This window comes from Schistocerca piceifrons, chromosome 3 (genome assembly GCF_021461385.2).
Source record: "Schistocerca piceifrons isolate TAMUIC-IGC-003096 chromosome 3, iqSchPice1.1, whole genome shotgun sequence".
Taxonomy (NCBI): domain Eukaryota; kingdom Metazoa; phylum Arthropoda; class Insecta; order Orthoptera; family Acrididae; genus Schistocerca; species Schistocerca piceifrons.
The window spans coordinates 928892087-928914083 of record NC_060140.1 but is presented as its reverse complement, the minus strand read 5'-3'; the positions used below and the strand labels follow the sequence as shown (position 1 = coordinate 928914083).

Genomic DNA, 21997 nt, shown 5'->3' with positions numbered 1-21997 from the left:
GTGACAAGTTATTCTTACCATGCCAACTGCATGAGAGTTTGGTGTTTTTCGAAGCACAGAACTTGCAGGTACATTACTATTAACTGAAAGAAGAAAAATATTTCATTATTTATACAATTAATGATGAAATATACCAATAATAATATTGAAAATCTTAAACTTTTACTATCACTTTCTAACCTTGTGAGGATGTTTTACATGAACACAGAAACCAAGCTCTTTTAACACTCTCCTTTCTGCCTTAATGACCTGAGTTTTGAGAGCTATATAATTCTGGTCCAGTATCATTGGCTGGATAGTCCTGTAACATACAAAAGCAACCAAACTCTAAGCAATAAATATTCCGAACTATAGCATGACAGCAACAGTTAAACAAAAAATTCTTTTCTCCAAAATAACATGAACACTTCTTCTGGTCTGTAGTAGGTTGTAACACACACATTGTGTAGTTGGATGAAATGCTTCAAATGTGCTGTAAACAGAACAGTGATTAATCATTATTAACTGGCATAGGACTTTAATGATGTGTAAATGCCAAATCTTAAATACTTACACATAACCTATAACCTAACAAAATCTTCTCTTTTGCTTGAAACAATAGGCTTTATACCATTAACTTTTTTGTGACAGCGACACCAAGGACAGTAATTAACTTACACAACAGTGTCAAAACTAAAAATTAATAAACAGAACAGTTTCCATCCACAAGGTGCTTTGCACAATTCTCTTTGAAAATCCAGAGCAAGTCCCCTAGCATGTTTCCTTCTGTACACAAACAGCACTTTACTGACAATAGTATTCCTCTGAGCCAACACCTTACCAAGTCTTAAGTTTCGTTATAACTGCTGCACACTTCCACTGAATTTCTTCTTTCTTCATTGTTGAACACTCAAGACAACTTTTCTTGAAGCAACTCCAAAAGTACGCCAGTGAAGTACTGTATCACATCCATCAATAAATCAGCGGCTGATGTGGGAAAAGTTGAAAATTCACTCCCATAAATCGGCTTCTGATTGAGAAAGTCAAAACTTCACAGCGATGAATCAGTTTCTGACTGGGAAACAGTCAAAACTTCACAAGTCAATGTTTCTCTTAAATGTCAACAGCTTATGTTTAAGTTTCACAACATACCTAGTTCTACATACCTTTCACAAAAACCATCACACGCACCTTTGTTACCTGGTTTTGCACTATACACAAACTGATTTCCATTTTCCAAAAAGGAACTTTCATGTTCATTCAGAATATTCACTGCACTCTGTGGAATCTATTGGAAACTAGCTGTGGATAAAAGGTTAGCCCTCAATACTTACCAAAATAATTTCCACATGTATGGAATTACTGCTAAAACTACATTTTGCAATTTGAAGTGATTAACACAAACTTACATGTAGACTCAAAGTAATTTTTTTTTTTTAAATAATTAGCAAAATTCTCAGAAGGAATCTTAACAACAGAGAAATTGTTAAACAGGGCAATACATTTTCATGTAGATCTTTCCTTACACTGGTGTTAAGTAACAAATACATACATTCTGGTGAACACTGTGGCCTTCTTTTGGAGACTTTTAGTGCCCTTTTCATTGCACATAGCAACTAATTTGCAGAATGTGACATTCAAACCCATTATTGTTCTGGGGAAACAATAACCAAGCCAACAGGTTTAAAGAGAAATCCACTGCAAGACAATGTGAGATATAAAGCTAATAGAAATATGTAAACACACAAAAAGTTAACAACTTATAACACTTCTTATAGTTAAATATGTTTTCAAATGTGATAAAAAATGTAGAGAAAATGATGGCAAGAGGAGAAAGAGCAAGTTTGAGGGGAAAGGAAGTGGGGGGGGGGGGGGGGGGGGGGAAAGAAAACATACAAACACATTTCATTTCTGTGGCTTACATTTGCACATTATGTCTTCCACAAGCATGGTTTGACCTATAATGTATACTTACCAACAGATCAGTTATTTTGTTTCAAAGAGCCACAATTTCCATAAAATGATGAAGGAATCAACTAAAAAATTCATTCTTTTCATTGCATCACTCATCGTAATCAGTTTCTGTGACATTTTTGAACAATAATGGCAGCAAAGTGTTTGAACAGTCAATGAGTACACAGTTAAGAGTATTGTAATACCACTTTATTTTAACCGTATAATAACTAAGACGATGATGATGAGGAATTTGATCTGGCCCACTTGCAATCTCTCTAGTAGTCCACTTATGACACTATGTTGAAATGAAACAAAAGTTAGTGCACAACACGCATTATATGATTACAATGAAAATATGTACTTTGTAATGATACTAAAAGCAAAACAGACTACATCCTTACTGTTTGAACATCTTCCTGTAACATTAGACTGATTCACCTACATTCTTTTCTGGGTACACAATGGTACCTTTTTTTGCTTTTTAAAACTCCCAATGAGATAAGATCATTGAATTGCTGCAGTAACAGCAAAACTATTACATAACTCTAAGTGGGAGAAGATTAAGATTTTAGTGAATCTTTTAACATTGTTTCTCATAATACTTATCCCTCTTCTAATTGAACCAAAGTTATGGTTTTTTCCCCCTTAGAATGCTTATCATACAATTATTTCATATATTTCTATATTCACGAACATTTGACAAATTTTGTTACTGGTAATTCAATAGTGTTTTTGTTTACCGTTGGCTGCCATGATCAAAAAGAAATGGAGCTCATTAGAGAGGGAGCACAAGCTCATATTTATTAAGTGAATCACCTGTGTACTTTACAAAGAAATCCTGATAACAACTGGCTAAGGCGATTTGTCGAAGTCACGGGAAACCTAGCTCCTGACGGCTGGACAATAATTTCTTGTGGTTCTCCCAACGAAAGTCTAGTGTTTTACCACCTAACCAATACCAGCAATAATTAAAAATTCCTGTAAGGAGTCAGTACATACTCAAATAAAACCACATGGTTCCAGAGACTGTACCAAGTGTCAAATAGCTGTGATGTACATATGCAGACTGAACAGACATCGCTTCGGTCTGCATATCTACATCATAAATGTTTAACACTTGGTAAAGCCTCTGGAACCATATTGTTTTATTTGATCAAAGTACCTAGAACTGGATTTCAGGCAGGATCCCCTGTTTTGTTCAATGCTCATGTGCTATTCCAATATAGCTGGAGAGCCTCTGCAATGCTGTTCCTATGGGACTACGAAGCTGGCTGAGGCATAAATGGGAATTAAGATCAAGTCTGGGCTAGACTGTGCAATCCTGTGCAATCGCGCAAAGCTACTCGGTCAGGGTAGAGTAGTGGTTAGAGTGTATCTGCCTAGCGAGCAGCTGACCCATGTTTGAATCCCGGTCATAGTATAAATTTTCATTCGTCACTTCAGTCTGCATATACAGGGTGTACATAAAGTCTGGGAACACTCAATTATTTATTGCACAAGAACCAAACACAATATATATAATTCCAATCCCAAAGAAAGCAAGTGTTGACAGATGTGAAAATTACCGAACTATCAGTTTAATAAGTCACAGCTGCAAAATACTAACGCGAATTCTTTACAGACAAATGGAAAAACTGGTAGAAGCGGACCTCGGGGAAGATCAGTTTGGATTCCGTAGAAATGTTGGAACACGTGAGGCAATACTAACCTTACGACTTATCTTAGAAGAAAGATTAAGGAAAGGCAAACCTACATTTCTAGCATTTGTAGACTTAGAGAAAGCTTTTGACAATGTTAACTGGAATACTCTCTTTCAAATTCTGAAGGTGGTAGGGGTAAAATACAGGGAGCGAAAGGCTATTTACAATTTGTACAGAAACCAGATGGCAGTTGTAAGCGTATAGGGGCATGAAATGGAAGCAGTGGTTGGGAAAGGAGTGAGACAGGGTTGTACCCTCTCCCCGATGTTATTCAATCTGTACATTGAGCAAGCTGGAAAGGAAACAAAAGAAAAATTCAGATTAGGCATTAAAATTCATGGAGAAGAAGTAAAAACTTTGAGGTTCGCCGATGACATTGTAATTCTGTCAGGGACAGCAAAAGACTTGGAAGAGCAGTTGAACGGAATGGACAGTGTCTTGAAAGGAGGATATAAGATGAACATCAACAAAAGCAAAACGAGGATAATGGAATGTAGTCAAATTAAATCGGGTAATGCTGAAGGAATTAGATTAGGAAATGAGACACTTAAAGTAGTAAAGGAGTTTTGCTACTTAGAGAGTAAAATAACTGATGATGGTCGAAGAAGAGAGGATATAAAATGTAGACTGGCAATGGCAAGGAAAGCGTTTCTGAAGAAGAGAAATTTGTTAACATCGAGTATAGATTTAAGTGTCAGGAAGTCATTTCTGAAAGTATTTGTATGGAGTGTAGCCATGTATGGAAGTGAAACATGGACGATAACTAGTGTGGACAAGAAGAGAATAGAAGCTTTCGAAATGTGGTGCTACAGAAGAATGCTGAAGATAAGGTGGGTAGATCACGTAACTAATGAGGAGGTATTGAATAGGATTGGGGAGAAGAGAAGTTTGTGGCACAACTTGACTAGAAGAAGGGATTGGTTGGTAGGACACGTTTTGAGGCATCAAGGGATCACAAATTTAGCATTGGAGGGCAGCTTGGAGGGTAAAAATCGTAGAGGGAGACCAAGAGATGAATACACTACGCAGATTCAGAAGGACGCAGGTTGCAGTAGGTACTGGGAACTGGGAGATGAAGAAGCTTGCACAGGATAGAGTAGCATGGAGAGCTGCATCAAACAAGTCTCAGGACTGAAGACCACAACAACTATATATATATATATATAAAAACAAAGATGAGGTGACTTAACGAACAAAAGTGCTGGCAGGTCGATAGACACACAAACAAACACAAACATACACACAAAACTCAAGCTTTCGCAACAAACTGTTGCCTCTTCAGGAAAGAGGGAAGGAGAGGGGAAGACGAAAGGAAGTGGGTTTTAAGGGAGAGGGTAAGGAGTCATTCCAATCCCGGGAGCGGAAAGACTTACCTTAGGGGGAAGAAAGGACAGGTATACACTTGCACACACGCACATATCCATCCACACATACAGACACAAGCAGACATATTTAAAGACAAAGAGTTTGTTGGCCCAAACTCTTTGTCTTTAAATTTGTCTTTAAATATGTCTGCTTGTGTCTGTATGTGTGGATGGATATGTGCGTGTGTGCGAGTGTATACCTGTCCTTTTTTCCCCCTAAGGTAAGTCTTTCCGCTCCCGGGATTGGAATGACTCCTTACCCTCTCCCTTAAAACCCACTTCCTTTCGTCTTCCCCTCTCCTTCCCTCTTTCCTGAAGAGGCAACAGTTTGTTGCGAAAGCTTGAGTTTTGTGTGTATGTTTGTGTTTGTTTGTGTGTCTATCGACCTGCCAGCGCTTTTGTTCGGTAAGTCACCTCATCTTTGTTTTTATATATAATTTTTCCCACGTGGAATGTTTCCTTAGGGAAACATTCCATGTGGGAAAAATATGTCTTTAAATATGTCTGCTTGTGTCTGTATATGTGTGGATGGATATGTGTGTGTGTGCGCGCGCGCGAGTGTATACCCGTCCTTTTTTCCCCCTAAGGTAAGTCTTTCCGCTCCCGGGATTGGAATGGCTCCTTACCCTCTCCCTTAAAACCCACATCCTTTCGTCTTTTCCCTCTCCTTCCCTCTTTCCTGATGAGGCAATAGTTTGTTGCGAAAGCTTGAATTTTGTGTGTATGTTTGTGTTTGTTTGTGTGTCTGTCGACCTGCCAGCACTTTCATTTGGTAAGTCACATCATCTTTGTTTTTAGATATATATTTCCTACGTGGAATGTTTCCCCTATTATATATATATATATATATATAATCATTTTGACGAGAAATCTTAAAAAGTTTTTTTTCATGTATACCGCCACATTGTAGTTTGGAAATTTGCCGATAGTCAGCGCTAGTCGCAAACATGGCGAGTTCAGGTGCAGAGCGAGCTGTTTCATGAAATGGCCTCCCCGATCACCAGATCCCACTCCGTGTGACTTTTTTCTGTAGGGATACATTGAAGATCTGATGTATGTACCGCCTCTACCATGTGATGTAGCGGAGCTCTGGGAGAGAATACGGAAAGCGACTGCTACAGTCGACAATGTCATCTAGGACGGGTATGGCAAGAATTTGATTACCGTATTGACATAAAAAAAATAATAAATAAAAAAAAACTTTCCGAGTTTCTCTTCAAAATGCAATATGTATGACATTTGTACAATGTTTAGTTCTCGTGCAATAAATAATTTAAATAATTGAAATTGGTCCTGGACTTTATGCACACCCTGTATATACACCAATATCTACTACCCCATTTCTTCTGTTCTGAACACTGGTAATAGTCACTGAAACATGTAAGTAGCATGTCACAACAGTTTATGTGCTGCTCTTTGCGTGATGCACTGAAAGCAAATGTACACTGTTTAATAAAAGAATGTGTACTGATCAATTAGTTCTTGCATTAGTATTGGGATTTTCATTAACATTTCTATAACAACTTAGTGAAACCTCATGCCAACACACTGACAAAATAATGGGTTTATAGAAATATTTCTTAAGTAACAATGTATCTCAATCACCTTAAAAAGTTATATATATCTATGATTATATGTGTGTAAAGTACTCATGGAAATTATGAGAGTTGAAGGGGACCCAGATACAATTAGATACTCAGTTGGTACCATAGACACCTGTATAGTGATTCTAGTGGATGTGGAACACGGTAGAAGAACAAAAGTATGGAACTTATAAAAAATAGCTGATATGCTGATGTTTCTTGAGGGTGCTACATTCCATGGATTCAAGTTCATCTGAGGTGTTTGGAACATACTATTGTGCAAATGGCCATGCTTTTACAGGAATATCTGACAATTCATTATAGCTGCTGCAACAGACTGTAGACAACATTCACGGTAAGATTCTGAGTGTAAGTAACATGGGTAGTGGAATAGGAAAAGGCAAGGAGATGCTATACTCCAATATTCAAACGCATTTTTCAGTACACAATTTTAGCCAAAAATAGAATAACATTCTCTGCAATATGGGACAAAAAAATTAAAGTCAAATTTTGTAACACTGTATAATGCAGCGCTTTTAAGAGATGTTCAAAAAGGTTAGTTTTCAAATATAAACAATGGCAGGATGAAGCAGTATACTGAGTAACACTGTGGCATATTCATGCAACATAATCGTGCATCTTAATGCAGGAAGGTGATTCATCACGAAATTCACACTTTTCACAACTACCAGGGTGACACAGATAAGTGGTCACTCTCTGATAACTACAGCTGTTAGGTCTCAAGGTACTTTATAGCAACGGTAATGAAATGGATATGCAAACTGATTTGAATACCATAACAAATGGCATTAAGTAACTAAAGGAAATGTCTCGACAGCCTCTGCTAATAAGCTGAATCCCTTTTTGCAATGTTACAAACTCCATAAGCAAATTAGTTTCAAATTCCTTTACTTTTTATGGTCCACTTTATATTACACACAAAATACCTGGAAATCATACACATGTGCATATGACTAGTGTGAAGCCGCAAACATGACAGGTTCCCTTTTTCCACTTCACATTACTATTTATCAGATACATAACAGAAAGACAGTAACAGGTTCCCCTTATATCCTATACATTATTCTTTATCTGATATATTACACTGAAGCAGGAAACCTGAATGTGACAAACTGCAACACAGAAGTTCCTAAATTGTAAGGCACATTAAATGGAAAGCAAATGGATTATAATTATCATGTTGATTTCACAACTTTCAATACAGCCTTTTTCAGAAGTTCACATATCATATTTCTACAAAAATTCTGTAATGTGAGAAATTTGTCATACCAGTCATCACAGTAGTATCACATTGAAATCGGGTTCACCTGGCTATCAGACAAAAAAATTTCTAGCAATGTAGTAAGCACAAAAAGTCTAAGTACCGATCACCTAGCTTGAGGGCAAGGAATTTTTCACATCTACTTCAGAATAACATGATTTAATTTGCTTTGAAGCATCCCATTGCAGAGAGGCAGTACAGCAACCAGAAAGACATGTTACAGACAATAATTTCCAGTAAATTCTTCTGTAAAATAGCTGCCTTCTTCAGTAAGTTGAGGAAATGTGAAGTTCAACCCAACAGATACAAATATTCCATGGTTTAGTCTCGTGAGTATGCATGCAATTATCTTACTAATGAGTAATGGAAGCTAAAAAATGGCTCTGAGCACTATGCGACTTAACTTCTGAGGTCATCAGTCACCTAGGACTTAGAACTAATTAAATCTAACTAAACTAAGGACATCACACACATCCATGCCCAAGGCAGGATTCGAACCTCCAACCATAGCAGTCGCTTGGTTCTAGACTGTAGTGCCTAGAACCGCATGGCCACTAGGGCCAGCTAATGGAGGCTACATCAACACAACAGAAATAATGTAGAAATCAAAATGTTACTGAGATGGGACAATTAAAGAGTCAGAAACTTCCCTTAAAGATCAGTCTTCAATGTGTATAGTTTTAAATATCATTTACAAAAGGGTATAAAGCAAATATCGAATCAAACTTACTCCGAAAACCTAAATTTGGAAATTTACACCCCATAAGAGTACAGATGAATCAAATGTGATTGTTTAAATGAGAACTACTCATAGTTTAAATAAATACAAATGTTTCTGTGACAACAGATAGTTACAAGCAGTGGAACAAACAGGTGAAAATGTGGAGGAAGTGATAAGGCTGGAATACGACTTTTTGGTTAATACTGTTCTGGATGGCAATACTTCTTACAACATACAGGATTCACTACTCTTGGTTGAAGTAAGTCGTTAAGTACCTATAAACTTTACCACATATCAAACCATTTTTAGCTACAATACATCCGTGATGAATAGTAGGAGATCATAAAACAATGACTGCGGAAAAGGAGGCTCAAAAGGACAATCTAAAAAGTATATTTTAACAATGATATAATATTTATAAAACCAGTTCATATTTAATTACCTGTCAGCTGCATTATGAAAAACCACTTTTGTTATACGAGTTACAATGAAGTACTTTTTCACCAAGTTTGATTACATCAGAACAGTTGTGCACAGCAACTGTGGTATATTTCAAAAAAAGGAAAAGGAATATCAGCAATCAGCTGCAAATCTGATCTGTATTTTATTGCAGACCTTCATTTCAGCAACTGAGTAGCTACCTAGCTACCTTCAGTATGTTAAAATCGAGTCACGTACACTTGTCAAGTTTGTGATAACTCGTTACTACTAACAGGTACAGAGACAGACTGTAATTCAATCTGTCTACATACCTTTTGGAGTCTTATAGTAACGTGTTGTCACAAGCTTGATGAGTCTGTACGAGTTGGTCTTCACGCACTGAAGATTGCTACCCAATAGCTGAAATCTACATCTGCAATACAAAGCACATTTGCGACTGACTTCCAAATGCCTTCTCCTTCTTGAAGCATTTTTTCCTCTCTGTTCTTCCACAGTCATCAACTGGTATCAATCATCAGAAGTTTCATAAAGGGAGAGCGCATGCAAATGCATGAAATTTATTAAAGTAAAGAGTAAGTCAAAAAGTAAAGACAATTTTTTGAAAAGAAATTTTTTATTGGAAAAAGAAATTGCAACCAACAGAACTTCTCAGCATAATCTCCCCCAACCACTATGTATTTTGCTCATCCCTTGAAAGACACTCTAATTATAGCCTAGAAGCAGCTTTGTGGCACTGTGCACAACCACTTATGTACTGCCTCCACAACCACGTCATCTGACAAACATATGGATTCACACAGGTGATCCCACGCCGGACCAAAAAGGTGGAAATCGATTACAGCTAGGTCAGTAGTGTAAGGTCTTGTTTCAGCAGCTTAAAACCGCAATTTTATATGCACTTTATTGTTTCTCAAGCTGAAGCAAAATCAAAATTACAACTTTTGAAAGCCTTTGTTCCAATTGTGGGTTTCATATCTCACTGTAGCTGTCAATCTTCTCTGTTTGCCCCTAGCAGAGTAAGTACTCAGCAATGGGCCATTTACATAACACAATGCTGTCATTATCAACAATCTTACAGAAACCTGGCTTTTCGTAATTTTTTTCTGTAGGTGGTGAAGAAATCTTGCTCTGTGGTTTATAGTGATGGAGCCACATCTCGCCAACGGTTACTATGTGACTGAGGAAGTCTCCTCTTCCGTCTTTGAAACATCTTAAATGTAATTTCAATATTTCCGTACGTTCCTGTGTGAGAGTCAGTTGACATGGTTCCCAACAAGCACAACTCTGTGACTGTTTAGAAGTTCATAGACAGTTGTAGCTTTCACTCAGTTGCTTCACTGGTCCTATGTTTTCAAAACGCTAACCGACCTGAACACTTTTCATTGCAATACACACATATGTCCATATTTAAAGCATTTCAGCTACCCATAAATATTTCATTCACTAAAACAGCTACCACCATACTGCAGTCGCATCTGTGAATACGTTTCTAAGCTGTAGTTCCTTCCCCATAAATAAATTTAATCACTTCCGTCATGGGGCACTATTAAAAAAAAATGTTCTGAAATCACCATGAATAGAGCAACTCACTGAAGCAACACAGCTATTACAAAAAAACAACAGTGTGATTAAGATAAGGCATGCTATTGTTGAATCAGTCATGTCCACTTATGAGGTAGGAAAAAATTGCCTTTACTTACCGACTTGCTCTCGTATCTTCTGACATGTCTGATTTAGAGAAATCACACAACTGACTAAATTTTATAAAATGTAGTATATACATATCAACCATTCCAGCATTACATTTACAATGTAATGCACGCATGCAGTGCGTGCCGCTCACATGCGCGCACGCAAAACACAGTTTACTATCTCTATCTTAAGGCTAATCTTGGGACCCGCTACAAGAATTTTGTTACAGTTTTGGTTAGAACACTGACTGATTTACAAGGAAGGTTTGTGTAAATAATCTATGCCAGACATGTCATCTGGCCATAGATACTTCATGATACCCACGCAAAACTGGTATGGGTCGATCGATGGCTCAGTCTACAATAGAAGTAGTTAGGCCTGCAAGAGTAGTACGTCAACTGAAAAGTATTTGTTGCATAGGTTAAGAGGAAAATAAATCAAATAAAAGGTTGGCAGTTTCAATGGGAAAGACAATGCATTGATTTCAGAAGGTCAAAATTAGAGAATGTGAAGCTGGACTAATTCAGTGAATAATTAGATTTTCCTACATGGCAAGCAGTGTGAACAGTAGATGCTCCAATCACCTGAGACACTTATGTTCTTGGCACTTTCACACAAAATTTAAGCAAGCTATTGAACACAATCAAGCAGTTACATGACACCACACTAAATACTAACCACAATTGGCAACGAAAAATGCAGAAATGTGCAACATTTTGAAGCTCCAATTTAAAAACTAAACTGGCATCAGCTTTGTGAAGAGTATTTTCAAGAGGTTATAAGCAAGATGCAATAACATTTTTCCCCCCTACACCATACAATCTGCCTCCCCATTGCAAATTTGTCTATTTCATATACTCTATTACAGTGTGTTCTCTTCTATACACACATTAAAACTAATTCACTGATTTTTTGATTTCAGGAAAGTTATTTCATGGTACCCAATTAACTATATCTGAAATTTGTTCAAATATAAAAGAAGTGTGAGCTCTCAGAACTCACAACCTTGTGAGAGGTGTATGAAGCTTTACTCATATGAACAATGAGCCTACACCACACGTGTGCCATAATTAAGATTAAATTAAAAACATGTTCAGTGATTTCATGTTTCCTCTCATATTTAAAAAGCTTTTAAAATGAATTCAACTGGCTATGATGTTTAATAACTGCATGTCAAACACTATAGAAGCTGACCAGATACTTCATTCCTAATAGTAATGTTTCCTAGTATCGTCATATTCCTGTTCTAGTAACAATATAAAAATAAGATGTCTGAGCAGTTTGAAGTCTACTTTTCTAAACTTTCTATTAATATCATGGAATACATATTCTCAGTCTTCTGCAGCTCCATCTATGCCCCCCTCCCCCCTTTTTGACAGGACCAGATCCTATTATCCCTCCAACAATGAAAATCTGAATGTGCTATGGAAAATAATCGTGAACAGACAACACACCGAATAACCTGGGAAAGTGGTTGGTGGAATTGTAGGAGCGCTCTACTCATCTGCCACAGTGGTTCATTTTACACTAAAAAATTAGCTGGTTGTAATAAATTCACTAAATTAGAAGCTTTGTTGTTGTAAGGTGGAAGGTTGGTGTAGAGAAGTACTAAAAAACAAGACTTAATACTGTTCTTAAAATTTTTGGCCAACTTTTGGAACTGTAGGATTCCCATTTTATAAACTGCCAAACAACTTCATCTGAAAACGAAGATCAAACTTTTCTAAAAATTCTGTGTATTTTGTGAATATACTAAATAATATCTGAAGATAATGATGTGCTTTTGCCTGAAGCAGCAACTCAATTATGATGCCACAGAATGAAAGTGGAATGAAAACATCTGAGGCATTGTTAATAATCCACACAGACAGAGTTATATTATACAGTAAACTGGATAATGCACAAAGAAAATTATTAGAAGGTATTAGATGAGCATTAATACAATGTGCAGAGTATGAAGAGTAGTTTGGGAAGATCAAACACTGATCTGCAATAGAATGAATAAGAAATACAAGAATATTGAATCAGAAAGCATAAAAGAAGAAAGCAGGGAAGAAAAATGTTCCAAAAGAGCTACAGTAACCAAATCATAAGTAAATGACTGAAAAGTTAAAAATATAGTGAAACTCACTGCTATGAAAAATGTTTATTTCAAATGGATCTCTAATGAAACTAAAATATTTGTAACAGAGATGGAGGAAAAAAAATGAAGAAGACAAGATATAGTGGGATTACAACAGTCCTCATAAGTATTCATTAATTAAATGGATAGATAAAAAATCTACCCACCATGCAGCAGCAGAACACACATATAAAAGATGGCTGTAATTGGCAAGCTTCTTCAGGATAAAGGGTTGAAGGGGAAGGAAGAGAGGTGAAGCAAAAGGACTGGAGAGGTCTAGGAAAAGGGGTACGTTTCGGAAAAGTCGTCCAGAACAGCAGGTCAAGGGAGTTCTCAGGTTCTAAAATCTCGTCCGAAGCGGTCCCCAACAATCAGTCTTTCCTTCTCGTCCCATACGGTAAGTCTCCCCAACCCGCCGTTCTGGGAGAGTTTCCTAAAATCTATCCTTTTCCTACACGTCTCCAGTTCTTTTCCTTCACCCCTCTTCCTTCCCCTTCTGCCAATTACAACCATCTTTCGTGTGTGTTCTGCCACCACTTGGTGAGTAGATTTTTTATCTATCCAGTTAAATTGGTCAATAATTTATTGTTTTCACTGTTATAAGTATTCATTAAACAACATCAGAAAATCTGTTTTCATATCACAACTGTCAAATATTAGCTTTTAAAGAATCTAGTGTGATTTAAAAGCATCGAAGTGTGTATGCACCTATTTCGTTCTCACTCCATTATAGACACACACTAGTGACTATACAGAAAACGAATAATTAACATTAAATTATACATGCATCATAAATGAAGTTCATATTAAATTCTCAAAATCATTAACATGAGATCACAAAATTTAATTATTGATCACACTGTGAGCTGTACTTGGTATGTACAGTGCATTATGTGCATTCAATAAACATTGTCATGCATTAACTTTATAAAGATCATTATCTTGCAGCAGACTTACTTACACTCAACCTGTTGGCACAACTACATAAACTTATTTCAACATCATAAATTTAATGATTAAGCTTCATGCTGAAATTCTCTGCCACCTTTTTTCCTTACAATATTACAGACTAAATATTACATAAAAGCAGCAGAGATGAACTAGCCATTCTTGAATGATTCAGATTATTAAATTGAGATCCTTTTCTTACATTGGATCAAGCATAATGAAGCATCACTACAAACCTAATCACCAGGCAACTTCTCACTGACAGAGTAGTAAGCGTTAACGTCTATATCATTATTATTTTTGTTATGCTACTGATGATTTATCATCATGTGCACACAAACTAATGTTAAAATTGGAATGCCCATTTTCTATAATGGGTTATCAAAATAAGAGAACAAAACATTCTTGTTGAATATCTATTATTGATCCACTCACGTTAAAGATCAAAAAGTTCCTAGATAAAGCCATGTTGCACTCAAGAAATTGCCAGAAAGCAAAATGAATAAAACACACAACAGCTCCTAACTTCCTATTTTAATTCTAGTATTTGATTTTCCTCCATGTACTAGGAAAGAGGAGGAGGGCCATCAACGTAATGTACAAGATTTTACCATAACCTCACTCAAGATATGCACTTTTAACAGAAATATTCCAAATGTTATGGCAGTTTCTAACTATAACCCAAACCAAATACAAAACCACAGGTGTAGTGGGCAAAACATCAAATGTCATTTCATAGCAACCTGAGTACTACAGAGCATAGTAATAATCAATATAACTTCATGAACTGATGATAATGTGCACTTTTGACATAACATTAACGTCAAATTCTGTCCAAGTCATTCTTAGCTTCCCTGCTATGATACAACAATGACGCTTCTGCAAATTGTGTGTGTGTGTGTGTGTGTGTGTGTCTGAATGATATTTACATCTGCTGAGAAGACAATATGACAATATTTTCCTTTATTACATCTCACAATTACCAGAATACAATGTCGAGTCATAAAGTGACAATACTGACTGGAAGAAGCAGTAAGAATATTAAGATAAGAGAGGGCCAAATGTATGCTTAAAACCACTGTGATGAGCGGGTGGAATGGGAAGATAATAATTAATTCAATAAGAACAAGTATTCCTTCCCTTGTTCAAAGATATATGTAGTTACTGAAGATAAATTCTCCATTAGATCTTCTCTCGAAAACCAAATGCTACTGCCATTCGGTGAGTGGCCTCCTTTGCTCTTAAACTATTTATACTCTTCCAGAACTCTCATTATTATTACTCATGAATTTCATATATTGCTTAGGCCCATTGTCACGTAAACCTAGCTTCTATATTTAATATTTTGCCAACCATGTTATGCGATTCTTCTTTCAGTTACTTCTTTTTGCTCTGTGATACGAAAAATTGAGCAAGTACTTTACTGAAAGAATAAAAAGATACAGCAAGTCACACATAGACATCACTGAGCAGTGAGATGGAAAAGCCTGGGTCAGTCCAAAAGTGTCACTACTAAGAACATTTAATATCACTTCTCGAAGTGAGCAACAAGTAAAGAATATAAAGTGATAAAACAACTCATCATTGCTATAGAGCAGGACATGGAAGCAAGATGATAAGGGTTTCCGAAGAATAACGGGTTGTCAAGGGATGAAGTGTAAGTTCATCCACTGGACAAGGATACAGAAGAAAATTGTCTGTGTCATGACATTCTACAGTGACTCAAGGAGAACAGTGAAAACTCCAATCTGGATAACGTAACCATTGAATTATTTCACTAGAGAACAATTGGACTTTGGAAGCAAGATGACTCATCTGGGGAGGAAAATGTGCTGTAACAGACATACTTTCAAAAAAAAAAAAAAAGTGTGGTTGCAATTTCTGAAACTGCAAATCTCTCTTATTACATAACAGAAATGTGCAACTGTTTGACTGAATTAGTTCTCAAATCAAATGCTAAAAATTGTTACTCCTAGCAATTTTTTCATCATTCTATCTTCTGGAAGCACTCCACAGTTATTATTATTTTTGCACTAAAGGAGACAAATATTTTGGTTATCAGAAATCAGAAAGAAAATTTTCAACCTTTCACTTATTCAACAAGTAACTAGAATACTACTTACCATTAAGAAGACATGTTAAGTTGCAGACAGGCACAATTAAGAGACACTTACATATAGCTTTCAGTAACAGCCTTCATCAATAAAAAAGAGACACACACCATTCACACCACATGTGCACACAATCACCAACTCCAGCATCTCATCTCAGGTCAGAATGCAATATCACGAGGGATGGAAGCAGCAATCTGGAGGGCATGGAGAGGGGATGGTGGGGAGAGAGACGAATGCTGTCTGGTGGAGTGTGCAGGGATTAGGATGTCAACAGAGACAGTCACGGGGTTGTGAGACAGGGATGTGGAGTAAAAAGGAGCACAAAAGGAGAGGAGCGAGGAAAGACAGGTGGATGCATTAGCAGACAGCTGCAAATAAACTGGGTGGGTGACGAGAATGGGGATAGAGGGATTGGAGGCTGTTGGATGGAGGGTGTGGGGACAGTATGTTACCGTAGTTTGAGGCCAGGATAATTACAGGAGGGAGAATGTGCTGTAAAGTTAACTCCCATCTGTGCAGTTCAGAAAATCTTTTGGTGGAGGGAAGGATTCAGATGGCTTAGGTAGTGAAGCAGCCATTGAAATCAATTATGTTGTTTTCAGCTGCATGCTGTGCCACAAGGTGGTCTACTTTGCTCTTGGCCACAGTTTGGCAATAGCTGTTCATCCTGGTGGATAGCTGGTTGGTAGCCATACCAATATAAAAAGCTATGCAATGATTGCAGCAGGGCTGATAAATGACATGGCTGCTTTCACAAATGACCTGGCCCCAGATAGAGTAGGATAAACCTGTGACAGGACTGGAACAGGAAGTGCTGGGTGGCTGGATTGGGAAGGTTTTGCACCTGGGTCTTACACAAGAACATGATCCTTGTGTCAAGGATTGGGAGTGGCATAGGGATGGACTATGGTGTCTTTGGGTGGGCAGTGGAACACCACTTTAGGAGGGGTGGGGACATCCATAACATCCTAGCCCATCCCTATGCCATTCCCAATGCCAACCCCTTGCCATAAAGACCAAATCCTTTAGGAAGAGCCAGGTGCAAAACCTGCCCAATCCACCCAATCAGCACTTCCTATTCAAGTCCTGTCACATGTTTATCCTACCCCATCAGGGGATGGGCCACCTGTGAAAGCAGCCATCTTTTTATATTGGTATGACTACCAATCAACTGTCCACTAGAATGAATCGCCACCACCAAACTGTGGCTAAGAGCAAAGTAGTACAACATGCAGTTGAACACAACACATTTGATTTCAATGGCTGCTTCACTACCTGAACCATCTGGATTCTTCCCTCCACTAAGAGCTTTTCTGAACTGTGCAGATGGGAGTTATCCTTATAACACATTCTTCACTCCTGCAATTATCCTGGTCTCAATCTATGGTAACATGCTGTCCCCACACTCACCACCCAACAGTTCCCAACCCCTCTACCCCCAATCTCATCTCCCACCGTGTTTATTTGCAGCCCTACGCCAATGCATCTGCCTGTATTTCCCTGCTCCCCTTCTTTTCTCGTTACCTCCCTGCCTCCCAACTCTTCGCCTGTTGACATTCTAGTCCCTGCACACTCCACCAGACAGCATTCGTCTCTCTCCCCACCCGTAAACCATCCCTTCCCCTCCCTTCCCTGCCCCCTCCAGATCGCTGCTTGCATCCCGCATGACGTTGCATTCCAGCCCGAGATGCTGGAATTGGCAGTTGTGTGTGCATAATGTTTGCTTGCTTGCATGTGTGAAATGTGTGTGTGTGTGTGTGTGTGTGTGTTTTATTTATGACTGTGACCGAAAGCTATATGTTCGTGTCTTAATTGTGCCTATCTGCAACTTGACGTGTCTTCTTTACAGTAAGTAGCAACCTGCCATTTCCTAAATTCTTGATATGCACACCTGGAACTTCCATTGTTTGAAGTAAATAGAGTACACTTACGAAGATGAAGTCCAGTGACACTGCAAGCAAGTAAATTTTGTGTTATCCATATCTTAACTTCGAAGAACAGTTTTCTTTGGAATTTCTGAAGATGACACAACTACACCTATGCACTTAAAACACTGAGTGTTACAACATCACTCATTACATGGATTAGTAGTCATAGTTATGTATTGATATTTGCACAGTATTTGTTGTAGGTAGTCACTATCATATTAATGACTTTCACAAGCCAAGCTTTCATCATTTGATTTTCTTAACTTCTCAATCCTCAGTTTATGGATGATTTTGACTATACACCTGTATTCAACTGAAGAAATCATTTATACAGTCCTCCTCCAGTTACTGCTAGTCACACAAAGCAATAGGTGCTATTTACATGTCTCTATAGCAAACTTCAATTAAAATGCTATTATTTGCACTTGTAATTATTCTTGTTTGGTTGTGAGTAGTCAACACATTTTAATCACACACTTGTCCATCTCCGTAGATGGAATGGTAGTAGCTATAGTAACCTGGGTAAGGAGCACCAATGTTCAATCTTTGCACTGAATTGATTTAGTCCTTCCACTACATGTTTTGTAATACAACTTCAGGTGTCTATTCACAAAAATGAAGACCACATAACTATTTGCCAATCAAGAATCAATTGGGATTTAAAAAGGTCACTTATGTTTCCAAGAATGCAATGCTGAAGTGTGTACTTTGAGCCTACAATACAGATACATAATTCAAGACAACGATAATCACAAAACTTTTTAAGAAACAGCAATTTAAATTAAAAATTAACCATACAGAAGTTAATAAAATAGAAATCAAAACCTTAGACACACAAATCTACAGCAGTCCATATGGAATGTTGAAGATTCATATTTCTAAGATTATGATTGCAATTTCTATTTTGTTTGAAAGAAGTTTTGTTATTGTTATTGACTTAAATGATCTATTTATGGCAAGTTTAAAAATACTGCCATTAGCAACATACCTTGGCAGTACATTCAAGCTTGTAACCTAAAAATTTCTCTTACATGCAAGTGGCTCTTTTATATCCTAAATGATTCTTTATTGATAACCATATAGTTATGTTGTCTTAGTCTTGTGAACAGATACGTGAAGACTTAAGACATGTTCTGAAATGTGTAGTGAGAGGAATAAATTAATTCAGTGATTACAGTCAAACATTTTACTACCACCCACAACATTTTACGTTAATCCTCTCACCCATCTCCAAAACGTACACACATAAAATTATCTTAGCAGATGAGATAGCCACTGGAAACATTAACAATAAATACACACACCATTACAAACCTGATTGCCCAACTCCATCTATCAAGTTGCCTGGAGATTTAGAATTTGTAGTGTTTATTTTTTGTAAATCAACAAAACAATATTAGATGTAGATTGAGAGAGAAAGATCGAGAGATTAAGATTAGCAGAGCGCTTGATTCTCTCGTTGTGGACCACTGGGGGTGCAGAACTGAAGAGCCAGCAGGCGTGGCCCTAGCCAAACACCCCCGCTACCTGGGGTGGGCGCGCCAACTCACCAGCAGACCAACATCTGTGGAAACGAAGTACAAAAACACTCTGAGCAAAGGTATGGTTCTTGCGGCTTTTAGTGGTCCCCCCTCCCTTCCCATCTACATAACCAGTTGTGCCAACCACTCAAATACAAGAGGTCTACTGGTATAAGATTTCTTCCTTCCAAATAAAAAAACTGAGAGAAAATTTGTTCAAATAAAATTGATGATAGTAATATCAGTAATTTGATCTAGTAGCAGGAAGGAAATAATGTGGGACAATATCTTTCACTATGTAGATTCAGTGAAAATTCTGCTATTAATTACAAGCAATACTCAATGCATCACAAATATTAAACCCACAGTATGTGATTGGCACCACTGTTTCTGGTATGATGAAAGGGGAAATAACTGATTGTGAAGAAAGAACCCAAGGCAATTCATACTTCACATAGAAATTACATTACTTTTAAGATATTGGTATTTTCCAATCCTAAAAAAATTAACAATAACCTTACAATCATTTCATTGTAGCTCACTTGGAACACCATTACTCTTGAAATCATTTTATGTACCAACAGTGCCGTAACAAAGGAATGAAATTTGTCCGACAATAATATCATGGATGAAAGCTTCAAATCAAATCACCCCACAACACTTTTCTCTCCTCTCATTGCCTTTGTTTTACATTTTTAATGAAAATACCAATATCCAAACATGAAATATGAAGGCTCTTATACTTTTAAGACACCTAACTGCTAGAATTTAAAGTATTTCTTTATGTACAGAAAACATATGATACATTAATACACAGTAAAAAAAAGACTGCAAAATGTTACTGCCATATTATTTGGGGTCATCTGCTATATGAATGATCACTAAACTAATTAGAGATTTAAACAAATATTGATTAAATACAACTATTATAATAATTCATTAAGTGTTGACTAAGTCTACACTAATATTAACAAAATAATGGTATTATGAGTGTGCAAACACAATTCTGTAACAACAAAATAAGATGTTATGATGCAGTGAAGTATGTTTACAATGCAACCAAATGGCGAAATATGCAGAGATATTTCTTATGAAAAAAGGCAGTTACGGAATTACTCTGGAATTAAATTTTACAGAAATACTGTAATTTCGAAAGTGATGCAGAGGATCACATATCCACTGATTTCACATCTGTTCACATGTAACTGTGCTGTGTGTGGAAATCCACTGAACACTGGTGTCATGTGCAGCTACATTCTTTCATGGATGGTGTACTGAAGAGACAACTGACACTACAATGACAATTACACCCCCAAGGTTTACAACTAGGTGCTTGCAATGTGCATGAGGGAGTTTCAAACCCCTCAGATCATCTCTTAACTAAACAGTGTAAATTAACGAAAGGGAGGAAAGTGGACACAAACTATGCAAATTTCACTGTTTTACAACTTGTAGCACTTGGCAACAGAAAATTGCACCACATTTGTACATTACTACGAAAGAGACAAATTTAGTGCAGTTTATATTACAATATCTTATAATCCGAATACTTTATATCTCAAGAGCAAATCATTAAAGGCAATTTTAATTATGTTTCTGCACAGTTAAAATGTACTGGCCTGGCAAGATGAGACAACTTCCAAAGCACATTAAGCATTTGAGCCAACTATTAGAACACAAAAGAGCAATAACTTCATATTTTAAAGTAAAAATATTTCAAACAGTAACAGTGAGACTGCTGAGAACTATAGAGACATTTCCTCATGAGGGCACTGCCAAAAATTAGGAAAAAGATGTAATATAAAGCTAAATGTGCCTGCAGAAAATGAACAATAAGTGAGAAACAACATAGCAACATAGATGTTGCTATTTATCCCCTTATATTCAAACTGCCCATAACTGAATATAAGTTTATGTAATCAATAAGAATATTTTTATATGAAGATTTCCACATTCTGCTATAATGTTACCGAAGTTGACATTTCTATGCGGTCAATCTCAACCTGTCTGCTTCATAAATCACATTAAAGTCTCCATGTTTTATCAGTCTGACCTGAATCTGTATTTCAGTTAGCAAAAATTTTCATTCCTTGTAACACATCAACTGTTTTATATCTTTGCAAACACCCTCTGCATCATGACTTCTTCACATAACCAATATATCCCGACATTTGATATGAATTCCTGCATGAAGATCTTCTCCAAACCCGTCCCATGTATTACAGTCCTTAGCTATCTATACACATACATGTTGCTCCTTCACATTTTCAAAAGACCTCTCAGTTGTGTCATTGTCTCTGTCTTCTCTTGTCTGGAGAAAAAACTAATTTGCTTGACAATAGCACTCCAAGTCATCTTCTTGTTTCAACTATTTATTTTGCTGTACATCTAGCCACTGCTAAATAAAAAAAGAATCTTCAACTGGTTCTCTAACTAAATTGTAAATTTTTACAATTTTGTTCCTGAGCTGTCAATTAAATGTTACTTTTGTTTTATTACAACTAATTATCAGGTCCACTTTCAATGCCAGCAGTTAATGTACATGATACACGTATATCCCACTTGCATTTACTTCTCATTTTGCTCCGTTTAGGAATCTAAAGGCTTACTCCAGAAAAGTTGCAAATTTTGTGATGTGGAATCCTTG

The 21997-nt window shown here is 37.0% G+C and overlaps 1 protein-coding gene across 2 annotated transcripts in view; it reads right to left on the bottom strand.

The window, feature by feature from the left end:
- Positions 1-21997, bottom strand: part of LOC124790099 (cyclin-L1) — a 69989-nt gene that overhangs the window by 17324 nt on the left and 30668 nt on the right. For both annotated transcript variants that reach the window (XM_047257663.1, XM_047257664.1), the window contains exons 3-4: positions 181-301; positions 19-83 (exon numbers count right to left, since the gene is read on the bottom strand). In XM_047257663.1, coding sequence (XP_047113619.1) covers positions 19-83; positions 181-301 — 186 coding nt within the window. The remainder of the gene's footprint in view (positions 1-18; positions 84-180; positions 302-21997) is intronic.